We start from the raw sequence: 13479 nt of genomic DNA, 5'->3' as shown, positions 1-13479 counted from the left end.
AAAGGCAGACACTTAACTGACTAAGCCACCCAGGCGCCCTGATGGCACAGAACTGTAAAACTTTACTGGCTATCCCTTCTGTGGGAGTGAGCTCCTATGCATCAAATACCACTATGAGTGGGAGACTATGGGATCACAAGCTGAGAACTGGGGGATATGGAGGTAGTAAACTCTGAATATAACTTTAAAACAAAGATCTGCCAGATAAACTAATGATCCTTCAGACAGTCCAACGGACACCCCACTCAACACTTCACAAAGGAAGAAACAAAATTCCAGAAATGTTAAGCAATCTGTCCAAAGCCTCACACAGCTACTTGGGGCACAGCAAAGGCTAGATCTCAAGTTTCCTTAGTGTTCATTCAAATGTGAATTTACTATACCTTTTAAGGAAGGTACAGGATATGCAGAATAAATGTCTAGGACAAACAAATGACTGAACTGGCTTTCAAACCAGAAGCATCAGGTCAGCAAGTGTAGCAAACTGAGTATCATTCCCCTTCCATATGCACACTCCCTATCAGCACCCTCCCATGGAGGGAGAGGGAGGGCTCATCCCTGTGACTTGTTATGGCCAATGGGATATTGGCAAATATGACCCAAGCAGAGATTTGAAAAGCACTTGTACACTGAGGCTTACTCTCTTGCAACTCCTGGAACCCTGAGATATGTAAACCTGCTAGATGATGACAGGGCACATGAGCAGAGAAATGACCAGAGCCCCCAAAATGTGAGCAAGTCTAGCCGGGATGGCTGGCAGCTGATCATGGACAGTGAATCCAGATGAGAACCATAAAATGGCCACCTGAGCCCAATCCCAAACAGCCAGACGGCAGAATCATGAGCTGTATTAAACGAGCCACTATGTTCTCTGGTGATTTTGTATGCAACAAAACCCAATGAATAGGCCAAGTCTATTTTCTTTATAACATCAATAAACCTTTGTATGCAACTTATTTGCCTTCAGAGTATACATAAAACATGCTTGCTAGATGTCTTTCATGATCACTATTTTTAACAGCACATTGTTATCCATTAAGTGGAGAGGGTATGTTACATCATGTTTTTCCTAGATTAACTGGAAGCCTCTTGTGGCTACCAAGTTCAGACTAAGTTTGTTAAAGCACTGAGAAGCTCAGAAAAACATTTTCTCTTTGGTGGCATCATTCCTCCATCTTGCTCCCACCAGTCCACAAATAAGTAGTACATATCAGTAAAATGTGTCCTCAGACATAAAATAAATTAAGCCATCATTTAAAAACTTTTCATACCTGCAGTATTGCAGAAAAGCAGCTTTTAACAATTTGGTTTTATCCTCCTGAGCAATGGTTTCATTCTTTGTAGAAGCCTCAAAAACCATACTCTGTCAAATAAAAAACTGTAATTTAGAGGTGAAGGTATCAGAATATACCGAATTGTTGGACTAAAAACCGGACCCACCTATGACAGCAACAACACAGACACATAAGCTATTTACCATGTTCTTCATATACCAGCAGTCTACTTAAGACATTTACTGCAACAAGATAAAATGGACTAAATGATCGACTAAAGTCTTATCAAAAAGGTATATAGAAGGGCGGAGCAAGATGGCAGGGGAGTAGGAGACCTGGATTTCCTCTGGTCTCAGGAATTCAGCTGGATAGGGATCAAACCACTCTGAACACCTACAAACTCAACAGGAGATCGAAGAAAAGAATAGCAACAACTCTCTGAACAGAAAAGCGACCACTTTCTGGAAGGTAGGATGTGCAGAGAACTGAATCCGAGGCGATATTCGGTAGGACAGATGGCGGGGGAGGGGGCCTCCATCAGCCACTTCTGGCAAGTGATAGGGCCGGGGAGCACAAAATCAGAAATTTTAGAAGTCGGCTCCACTAAGGGACGTCGCTCCAGTGGCTAAGCAGGGGGTGGAACCCTCGTGGGAGTGTGGTCTCAGGACCCTTGGGGTCACAGAAAGACCGGGGGTGCCTGAGTGCGGCAGAGCGCCCAGGTATCAGAGCAGAGAAGCCGGCTGCAGATGGAGCCGAGGCGCAGGCTCTCAGCTCGGGGTTGCTATAAACTGTGATCCGCGGCACAGTCGGGCCACTGCTCTTCCAGCAGGGACCCAACAAGCGGCAGATCCGGGGAGACTCCCCTTCCTCCCCTGGGAGGAGGGGCGCGGGAGTGCACTGCAAGGATCTGCTGGGTTTGGAGACTCCACATGGAGTCGGATGCCAGAGATAGAAACGTTCGGTCACAGGCCGGGTGAGCACAGAGTGCGGCTGGAGACCGGGGAGATGGGAGTGACTGACGGCTTTTCTCTGGGGGCTCACTGAGGAGCGGGGCCCGAGTTCTCGGCTTCTTTGGGGTGGAGATTGGGAGGCCGCCATTTTCACTCTCGTCCTCCCGGCCTCCGAAGCTGTACACAAAGCTTGCAGGGAACAAAAGCTCCTGAGAGCAAACCCGAGCAGATTACTTAGCCCAGACAGGACAAGGGCGGGGCAATTCCGCCTCTGGCAAAGACACTGGGAACCACGGCAACAGGCCCCTCCCCCAGAAGATCAGCAAAAACAGCCAGCCAAGACCAAGTTTACCAATCAATGAGAATAGCAGAACTCCAGCACTAGGGGAATAATGCACATAGAATCCATGGCTTTTTTACCATGATTCTTTAGTCTTTCAAAGTTAATTTTTATAACTGTCTTTTTTTTTTTGAAAATTTTTCCCCCTTTTTCAACCAACATCTTATCAATCCCTTTTTTAAAAAACATTTTTATTTTTCATTTTTAGAGTCATATTCTACCCCTTCATAGTAGTTACCCTTATTTTTGGCATCTATATATATAAGTTGTTCTCTCTTTAAAATTTTGAGATAGTTTCTTCTAACAGATCAAAATATACCCTAAATCTCTAATGTATGGTTTTGTTCTACTCTCCTGCCTGATCACATTCTCTCCCTTTTTTCCCCCTTTTTTTTTAAATCCTCTTCTTTTTTCAAACAACTTATCAATTCCTTTTATAAAATTTTTTATAATTTTCATCTTTACAGTCATATTCCATCCCTTCATCATATCAACCCTTATTTTAGTACATACATAAGTTTTTCTTTAAAATTTTGGGGGGCACTTTCTTCTAACAGACCAAAATACACCCAAAATCTAGTATGTGGCACTGATCTGTACACCAGCCTGATCATATTCTGTTTTTTTTGTTTTGTTCTGTTTTTGTTTTTATCTTTTTCTTTTTTCTTTCTTTCCCTTTCTTTTCCCCCGGCTTCAGGTCTTTTCTGATTTGTTTAGAGCATATTTTCTGGGAACATTGTTACCCTGTTAGCATTTTGTTCTCTCATTAATCTATTCTCCTCTGCACAAAATGACAAGACGGAAAAAATCACCTCAACAAAAAGAACAAGAGGTAGTACCGACTGCCAGGGACCTACTCAATATGGACATTACTACGATGTTGGATCTAGAGTTCAGAATCATCACTTTAAAGATACTAGCTGGGCTGAAAAAAGCATGGAAGTTATTAGAGAAACCCTTTCTGGAGAAGTAAAAGAACAAAAATCAAACCAAGTCGAAATCAAAAAGGCTATTGATGAGGTGCAATAAAAAATGGGGGCATTAACTGCTAGGATAAATGAGGCAGAAGAGAGAATCAGTGATACAGAAGACCAAATGATGGAAAACAAAGAAGCTGAGAAAAAGAGATAAACAACTACTGGATCACGAGGGCAGAATTCAAGAGCTAAGCGATACCATAAGACAAAACAACATTAGAATAATTGGGATCCCAGAAGAAGAAGAAAGAGAGAGAGGGGCAGAAGGTATATTGGAGCAAATTATAGCAGAGAACTTCCCTAATTTGGGGAAGGAAACAGGCATCAAAATCCAGGAAGCACAGAGAACCCCTCTCAAAATCAATAAAAATAGGTCAACACCCCGACATCTAATAATAAAACTTACGAGTCTCACAGACAAAGAGAAAATCCTGAAAGCAGCTCAGGAGAAGAGATATGTAACCTACAATGGTAGAAACATTAGATTGGCAACAGACCTATCCACAGAGACCTGGCAGGCCAGAAAGGACTGGCATGATATATTCAGAGCACTAAATGAGAAAAATATGCAGCCAAGAATACTATATCCAGCTAGGCTGTCATTGAAATTAGAAGGAGAGATAAAAAGCTTCCAGGACATACAAAAACTAAAGGAATTTGCAAACACGAAACCAGCCCTACAAGAAATATTGAAAGGGGTCCTCTAAGCAAAGAGAGAGCCTAAAAGCAACACAGACCAGAAAGGAACACAAACAATATACAGTAACAGTCACCTTACAGGCAATACAATGGCACTAAATTCCTATCTTTCAATAGTTACCCTGAATGTAAATGGGCTAAATGCCCCAATCAAAAGACACAGGCTATCAGATTGGGTAAAAAAACAAGACCCATTGATATGCTGTCTGCAAGAGACTCATTTTAGACCCAAAGACACCCCCAGATTGAAAGTGAGGGGGTGGAAAACCATTTACCATGCTAATGGACACCAAAAGAAAGCTGGGGTAGCAATCCTTATATCAGACAAATTAGATTTTAAACCAAAGACTACAATAAGAGATGAAGAAGGACACTATATCCTACTTAAAGGGTCTATCCAACAAGAAGATCTAACAATTGTAAATATCTATGCCCCTAACATGGGAGCAGCCAATTATATAAGGCAATTAATAACAAAAGCAAAGAAACACTGACAACAATACAGTAATAGTAGGGGACTTTAACACCCCCCTCACTGAAATGGACAGATCATCTAAGCAAAAGATCAACAAGGAAATAAAGACTTTAAATGACACACTGGACCAAATGGACTTCACAGACATATTCAGAACATTCCATCCCAAAGCAACGGAATACACATTCTTCTCTAGTCCCCATGGAATATTCTCCAGAATAGATCCTAGGTCACTAATCAGGTCTCAACCGGTACCAAAAGACTGGGATCATTCCCTGCCTATTTTCAGACCACAATGCTTTGAAACTAGAACTCAGTCACAAGAGGAAAGTCTGAAAGAACTCAAATACATGGAAGCTAAAGAGCATCCTACTAAAGAATGAATGGGTCAACCAGGAAATTAAAGAATTAAAAAAATTCATGGAAACCAATGAAAATGAAAACACAACTGTTCAAAATCTTTGGGATGCAGAAAAGGCAATCCTAAGAGGAAAGTATATAGCAATACAAGCCTCTCTCAAGAAACAAGAAAGGTCTCAAGTACACAACCTAACCCTACACCTAAAGGAACTGGAGAAAGAACAGCAAATAAAGCCTAAACCCAGCAGGAGAAGAGAAATAATAAAAATCAGAGCAGAAATCAATGAAATAGAAACCAAAAGAACAGTAGAACAGATCAACGAAACTAGGAGCTGGTTCTTTGAAAGAATTAACAAGATTGATAAACCCCTGGCCAGATTTATCAAAAAGAAAAGAGAAATAACCCAAATCAACAAAATCATGAATGAAACTGGAGAGATCCCAACCAACACCAAAGAAATACAAACAATTATAAGAACATATTATGAGCAACTCTGTGCCAGCAAATTAGATAACCTGGAAGAAATGGATGCATTCCTAGAGAGGTATCAACTACCAAAACTGAACCAGGAAGAAACAGAAAACCTGAACAGACCTATAACCACTAAGGAAATTGAAGCAGTCATCAAAAATCTCCCAAAAAACAAAAGCCCAGGGCCAGATGGCTTCCCAGGGGAATTCTACCAAACATTTAAAGAAGATTTAATACCTATTCGTCTGAATCTGTTCCAAAAAATAGAAATGGAAGGAAAACTTCCAAACTCGTTTTATGAGGCCAGCATTACCTTGATCCCAAAACCAGACAAAGACCCCATCAAAAAGGAGAATTACAGACCAATATCCTTTATGAACATGGATGCAAAAATTCTCACCAAAATACTAGCCAATAGGATCCAACAGTACATTAAAAGGATTATTCACTACGACCAAGTGGGATTTATCCCTGGGCTGTAAGGTTGGTTCAACATCTGCAAATCAATCAACGTGATACAATACACTAACAAAAGAAAGAACAAGAATCATATGATCCTCTCAACAGATGCAGAAAAAGCATTTGACAAAGTACAGCATCTTTTCTTGATCAAAACTCTTCAGAGTATAGGGATAGAGGGTACATACCTCAATATCATAAAAGCCATCTACGAAAAACCTACAGTGAATATCATTCTCAATGGGGAAAAACAGAGCTTTCCCCCTAAGGTCAGGAATGTGGCAGGGATGTCCACTATCACCACTGCTATTCAACATAGTTTTAGCAATCAGACAACAAAAAGAAATCAAAGGCATCCGAATCAGCAAAGAAGAAGTCAAACTCTCACTCTTTGCAGATGATATGATACTTTATGTGGAAAACCCCAAAGACTCCACCCCAACACTGCTAGAACTCATACAGGAATTCAGTAAAGTGGCAGGATATAAAATCAATGCACATAAAATGAGTGGCATTCCTATACACCAACAACAAGACAGAAGAAAGAGAAATTAAGGAGTCGATCCCATTTACAATTGCACCCAAAACCATAAGATACCTAGGAATAAATCTAACCAAAGAGACAAAGGATCTGTACTCAGAAAACTATAAAATACTCATGAAAGAAATTGAGGAAGACACAAAGAAATGGAAAAATGTTCCATGCTCATGGATTGGAAGAACAAATATTGTGAAGATGTCAATGCTACCTAGAGCAATCTACACATTCAATGCAATCCCCATCAAAATACCATCCACTTTTTTCAAAGAAATGGAACAAATAATCCTAAAATTTGTATGGAACCAGAAAAGACCCCAAATAGTCAGAGGAATGTTGAAAAAGAAAAGCAAAGCTGGCGGCATCGCAACTCCGGACTTCCAGCTCTATTACAAAGTTGTCATCATCAAGTCAGTATGGTACTGACACAAGAACAGACACATAGATCAATGGAACAGAATAGAGAGCCCAGAAATGGACCTTCAACTTTATGGTCAACTAATCTTCAACAAAGCAGGAAAGAATGTCCAATGGAGAAAAGACAGTCTCTTCAACAAATGGTGTTTGGAAATTTGGACAGCCACATGCAGAAGAATGAAACTGGACCATTTCCTTACACCACACACAAAAATAGACTCCAAATGGTTGAAAGACCTCAATGTGAGACAGGAGTCCATCAAAATCCTAAAGGAGAACACAGGCAGCAACCTCTTCGACCTCAGCCGAAGCAACTTCTTCCTAGAAACATAGCCAAAGGAAAGGAAAACAAGGGCAAAAATGAACTATTGGGACTTCATCAAGATAAAAAGCTTTTGCAAAGCAAAGGAAACAGTCAACAAAACCAAAAGACAACTGACAGAATGGGAGAAGATATTTGCAAATGACATATCAGATAAAGGGCTAGTATCCAAAATCTATAAAGAACTTATCAAACTCAACACCCAAAGAACAAATGATCCAACCAAGAAATGGGCAGAAGACATGAACAGACATTTTTCCAAAGAAGACATCCAAATGGCCAACAGACACATGAAAAAGTGCCCAACATCGCTCGGCATCAGGGAAACCCAAATCAAAACCTCAATGAGATACCACCTTACACCAGTCAGAATGGCTAAAATTAACAAGTCAAGAAATGACAGATGTTGGCAGGGATGCAGAGAAAGGGGAACCCTCCTACACTGTTGGTGGGAATGCAAGCTGGTGCAGCCACTCTGGAAAAGCCACCATATGATCCAGCAATTGCGCTACTGGGTATTTACCCCAAAGATACAAAAGTAGGGATCCGAAAGGGTACGTGCACCCCGATGTTTATAGCAGCAATGTCCACAATAGCCAAACTGTGGAAAGAGCCAAGATGTCCATCGACAGATGAATGGATAAAGATGTGGTCCATATATACAATGGAATATTATGCTGCCATCAAAAGGAATGAGAGCTTGCCATTTGCAATGACATGGATGGAACTGGAGGGTGTTATGCTGAGCGAAATAAGTCAATCAGAGAAAGACATGTATCATATGACTTCACTGATATGAGGAATTCTTAGGAAACAAACTGAGGGTTGCTGGAGTGGGGGGTGGGGTGGGAGGGATGGGGTGGCTGGGTGACAGACACTGGGGAGCGTAGGTGCTATGGTGAGCACTGTGAATTGTGCAAGACTGTTGAATCACAGATCTGTACCTCTGAAACAAATAATGCAATAAATGTTAAGAAAAAAAAAAAAAGAAGATAGCAGCAGGGGAAGAATGAAGGGGGGGGAACCGAAGGGGGAGACGAACCATGAGAGACGATGGACTCTGAAAAACAAACTGAGGGCTCTAGAGGGGAGGGGGGTGGTAGGATGGGTTAGCCTGGTGATGGATATTAAAGAGGGCAGGTTCTGCATGGAGCACTGGATGTTATGCACAAACAATGAATCATGAACACTACATCAAAAACTAATGATGTAATGTATGGTGATTAACATAACAATTAAAAACAAAGCTAAAAAAAAAGGTATATATAACCACAGGAATCCTGAAAAATAAAAAACTGGAGGAGGTATCACAATCCCAGATACCAAGTTATACTACAAAGTATGCTTGTGTTCCTGCTCTCGCTGTCTCTCTCTCTGTCAAATAAATAAATAAAGTCTTTAAAACAAAACAAAACAAAACAAAAGGACCTAAATGTGAGAACTGAAACCATAATAATCCTAGAAGAGAGCAAAGGCAATAATTTCTCTGACACTGGCTGCAGCAACACTTTTCTAGATATAATAAATGCCAATCAAAACCACAACGAGATATTACCTCACACCCGTCAGAAAGGCTAAAGTCAAAAACAGAAGAAACAGTAAGTGTTGGCGAGGATATGGATGAAAAAGGAACCACTGTACACTTTTGGTGAGAAGGTAAACTGGTGCAGGCTCTGTGGAAAACAGTATGGAGATTGCTCAAAAAATTAAAAAGAGAATTATCATATGATCTAGTAATTCCACTACTGGGTATTTACCCAAAGAATACAAAAACACTAATTCAAAAATATATTATGAACTCCTATGGTTATTGCAGCACTATTTACAATAGCTAGATTATGGAAGCAGCCTAAGTGTCCATCAATAGATGAATGGATAAAGAAGATGTGATATATACATACAATGCAATATTACTCAGCCATAAAAATGAATGAAAGTTTGCCATTTGCAACAACATGGAAGGATCTAGAGAGTAAAGGCTAAGTGAAATAAGTCAGTCAGAGAAAGACAAATACCATATGATTTCACTCATAGGTGGAATTTATTTTTTTTTAAAGATTTTTATTTATTTATTTGATAGAGACACAGCAAGAGAGGGAACACAAGCAGGGGCAGTGGGAGAGGGAGAAGCAGGCTTCCCGAGGAGCAGGGAGTCCGATGCGGGGCTTGATCCCAGGACCCTGGGACCATGACCTTAGCCAAAGAGAGACACTTAACAACTGAGCCACCCAGGCGCCCCTCATATGTAGAATTTAGGAAACAAAGTAAACAAAGAAAAAAAAAAGAGACAAAGTAAAAAATAGACTCTTAACTATAGAGAAAAAACTGGTGGTCACCAGAGGGGGGAGGTGAGTGGGGGATGGGTGAAATAGGTGAAGGGGATTAAGAGTGCATTTATCATAATGAGCACTAAGTAATTTATACAATTATTGAATCACTACATTATATACCCGAAACTAGTATAACAATGTATGTTAACTACACTGGAATAAAAATAAAAATAAAAATAAAAATAAATAATATGGATTGACATACAATTTTTTTAAAAAAGATATATATAATTCAGGGATTATATTTTGAGTAAAATTATCTGGGGGTTTCATCATAACCCGTGCAACCTTTTATAGGTTTGCTCTTACACAATTCATTTCATTGTGTATTACTAAGAATAATGGTTGATTTCAAACTCAAACAAGGATTTAGAAAAAATTTTAAAGAAGAATAACACAGCTTCAGAATATAAGGCAATATTATAAAAATCAAATGACTACAAAGGAATAAAAGTAAAAAAAATTGTTACTTTCTGTTGAAACTATCATTTTAATTTTGAATTATAGAAATAGTCTATATAGGGCGCCTGGGTGGCTCAGCTGTTAAGCGTCTGGCTTCAGCTCAGGTCATGATCCCAGGGCCCTGGGATCATGCCCTGCATCGGGCTCCCTGCTCCGTGGGAAGCCTACTTCTCCCTCCCCCACTCCCTTTGCTTTTGTTCCCTCTCTCGCTGTGTCTCTCTCTGTCAAATAAATAAAATCTTAAAAAAAAAAAAAAAAGAAATAGTCTATATAGTCCACATTCTATTCAAGTGTAAATTACCCCAAATGATATTATTTTTAGTCTCCTGTAAGAGAATGATACAAATCTCTAGATCAGGGTATTTCATTTTCAACATGAGAGAAAAAAAAAAATGTTTTTTTTTTCCCACTCTCCCTGTCAAAATCATCCCACAATAGCAAGAAGTGCAACCACCTGAACACCTGTGATTCCAACTACAACACATGAAGATGGAAACCAGAAGGAATGGCAATGACAGAGCAGAGAGGGACAAGCAAACTGGTGTGTGTGGTGCAGAGACAGGTCCTGGTGGGGATTTGTGGACTATGAAAAGGAAAGTTCCAAGATGACAGTAGAAGCAGAGTTTCTAGAGATTTGACTATGGGGAAAACCATACTGACAGGCATTTAAAGAGCTCCTGGAGGCTGTGAGAAGTTGGGCCAGATATTAAAGAAGAGTGAAAGCAAATATAAAATTAGTCCATTAAACACTCCAAGAGTCACATAAAGCTGAGTAATGAAGGAAATGTAATCAGCATATTACTTGACTCAGTGAACCATAAGTAATATTCACACTGTCATTAAAGGAAAAAAATTTATAGGGGGATGATAAAGGCAGAGGGAGGACTATAAGTTACCCTAAATCCTTATCTTCTGTAATAGGAAATCAACAGATGTCTAATATTGGTGAATTAAGAGATGGCAACACATGATATTACTTAGAAATATGGAGAAAAATACCAGCAGAAACAGCTACAAGACTTAAAAGGAGCTACTTCTGGAAAGGAGGACAAAGGAGATGAGGGAGGTAAAAGAATTATGTTTTCATCACAACTCTTTTAAAACTGTTAAACTAAAACATTTGTGGGAAATAACCCTGATAAAAATCTTAAAATCTTATGGAACCACATTACCTCATTGCTGGGTCCAGCAACTGAAGATGCTAGGGAATCTTCAAGATCTTCTGCTAATATGGACACACCTTCCCTTGAAGTAATAGACACCAACCCACTGTTTCTAGAAAAAAGGATAGGAAAACCACCGCAGGAACCAGCTCCTAAAATACTGTCTCCTAAAAGAAAGAAAAATACACAGACATACATAACAAAAAAATGCTTTCTAAAATCTACCGCCCTAAGCAGAGAATCATCTTGATACACTAAAAACTTTTTTTTTCCCTTTACAATATTCCTCCTACTTTGAACTCAGCTTTTTAATTCCAAATCAAATGTCAGGAACGTCTTGCTATTTGAAATAGCAGGCTCTGTGTCCTTCAGTTTGGGAAATAAAAACTAGCCTTCCAAATAGCAGTGAGTATAATAAACCAAAAAGAAAATTATTCATTCTGCAAAACTCAGAATGACAGCTTTTTCAATCCAGTGGAGTCCTCTTGCCCTCTTTCTATCTTTATGTATTAAGTAGGTCAATGGAGAAGGGAGGAAAAGTCTCAGCTTGCTCAATTCCTTATTAACATTCTCCCTACCCAAAGTCAAGGCTCTTGCGTTGAAACTAGAAAATCTAGGTTCCATCCTGTTGCCTCACTTGGATTTTGCCCTCTGTCCGATCTCTTTAGATAAAAATCCTGATTAAACTGCCTGCTTGGCTTTTTTTTCACTCCTGGCTGACTCCCCCCACCCTCTGCCGTCATTCCAGCCCCCTTGCATGAGTCCAGCACCTGGGATTCTTCTTAGCTAGGGGTCTGGACAAACTTACTTAAAGAACATCATCTCAGAATAAATTGGCCTAACCAGGAATAAGCAATTACTTTTCTTAGTGTCAGAGTTTTGCTTCCTGGCCTCTTATGGGGGAAAACATTACTATTTTTTTGACCATAAATATAACAGTTTGGGAATTGGTATTTCAGTAGGGTTGTGACTTCAGCTACTACTGCTCTGGTACTGACTGTCTCAATAACACCTGGAGGCATGTTTAAAACAACACTTACAGAAAGAGAATAAAAACTGCTAAGAATGACTAACGAGTCATTAATCATCCTTTCTGAAACTGATACTGTACCTTGTGTATTAAAGACAATTTTCTCCCGAGGGAGAGAAAACTTCCCAGTTCCTGTGGCACACACATAGACAGCACTTTCAGTATACAGATAGGCAGTCTGATTTGAAAAGTTTGGGACCATCAACCGACACATGATCAAGTCTTCAGACTGAAAAACATCAGATTACATTTAATGGTAATTAAAACAAAAATACTTGTTTGTGTAATTTTGTAATTTATATTTTTATACACTATCTCATAAAAGTGATAAAATAATTCAGACTGTCCTCGTCAAAACCTAAACACTAGATGATTTACAAAATATGACAGGGTAAGTTTATAAACATCAATTAAGAGAAATCATTTGTCGAGTTGTAAATAATCAGCAAATTTTGAAAATTCCATGGTGGTTAAGATTTTAACTAAAAGCCTATAAAAAATGTCAGAAAAAAAGATTAATTTATTATTGATTTAAAATTGGCAAATACTTTATAAGTGACCCCTGGTGAACATTTTGGTTCTTACTTCACTGTGAAGATATCAAGCACAAGAAAATTGAGTTAATTTGTTTATAGATAAAATCAGAAGCAGAAATAGAAATATGACCTAATTAAATGAAATCAGCAAATGTTAAAAATATATACTGTTTGTTATTAAAGAAGTAATTTTATTTCTTTACACCTCTTTTGCATTGCCTGACAAATCTTAACACTGAGCATGTTTTTCTTGCATAATCAGAACTATAAGGTTTGTTTGAAACAAAAGGACAAATTAAACGATTTCCTTACAGTATTTAGTTATAGTCATATTAAGAATAAAGACTTAACAAAATTACATACTATACTATATAAGGCTAAATGAAATGAATTTACAGTTAAGCTTTTCCTTATGAACATCATCATTATTCAACAATATTTACAATATTAAACAACTGCTTGCTATCAGCTGCTTCCACTCTCATCTCTCTTTAGCTAAGGCTGTGCAAAGGAATGAGCCTCAGATGGCAAACAAAATGCAATGCCTAAAAACCAGCTATTTAAAAATATTTCCAAGCCCTACAGGTGAATCTCTCAAAAGAACCTGACCCTACAACGGTTAGGACAAACAATTCAGTACGTTATTGTCATTTGTAATTTAATTTACAGATAGAA

At 38.9% G+C, this 13479-nt stretch overlaps 1 protein-coding gene across 1 annotated transcript in view; it reads right to left on the bottom strand.

Annotated features, from left to right (window-relative positions):
• The window catches only part of NUP133 (nucleoporin 133), a 70711-nt gene that overhangs the window by 40130 nt on the left and 17102 nt on the right, over positions 1–13479 (bottom strand). Inside the window, exons 10-12 of the mRNA XM_045877862.3 lie at positions 12350–12497; positions 11248–11405; positions 1272–1363 (exon numbers count right to left, since the gene is read on the bottom strand). Of these exons, the coding sequence (XP_045733818.2) occupies positions 1272–1363; positions 11248–11405; positions 12350–12497 (398 nt within the window). The remainder of the gene's footprint in view (positions 1–1271; positions 1364–11247; positions 11406–12349; positions 12498–13479) is intronic.

The sequence above is a fragment of the Mirounga angustirostris genome, unplaced genomic scaffold, assembly GCF_029215605.1.
Source record: "Mirounga angustirostris isolate CCGP_5_RB_7025 unplaced genomic scaffold, mMirAng1.0.hap1 SCAF_6, whole genome shotgun sequence".
Taxonomy (NCBI): domain Eukaryota; kingdom Metazoa; phylum Chordata; class Mammalia; order Carnivora; family Phocidae; genus Mirounga; species Mirounga angustirostris.
Note: the sequence above shows the minus strand (reverse complement) of the source record. Positions and strands in the feature narration are given on the sequence as shown.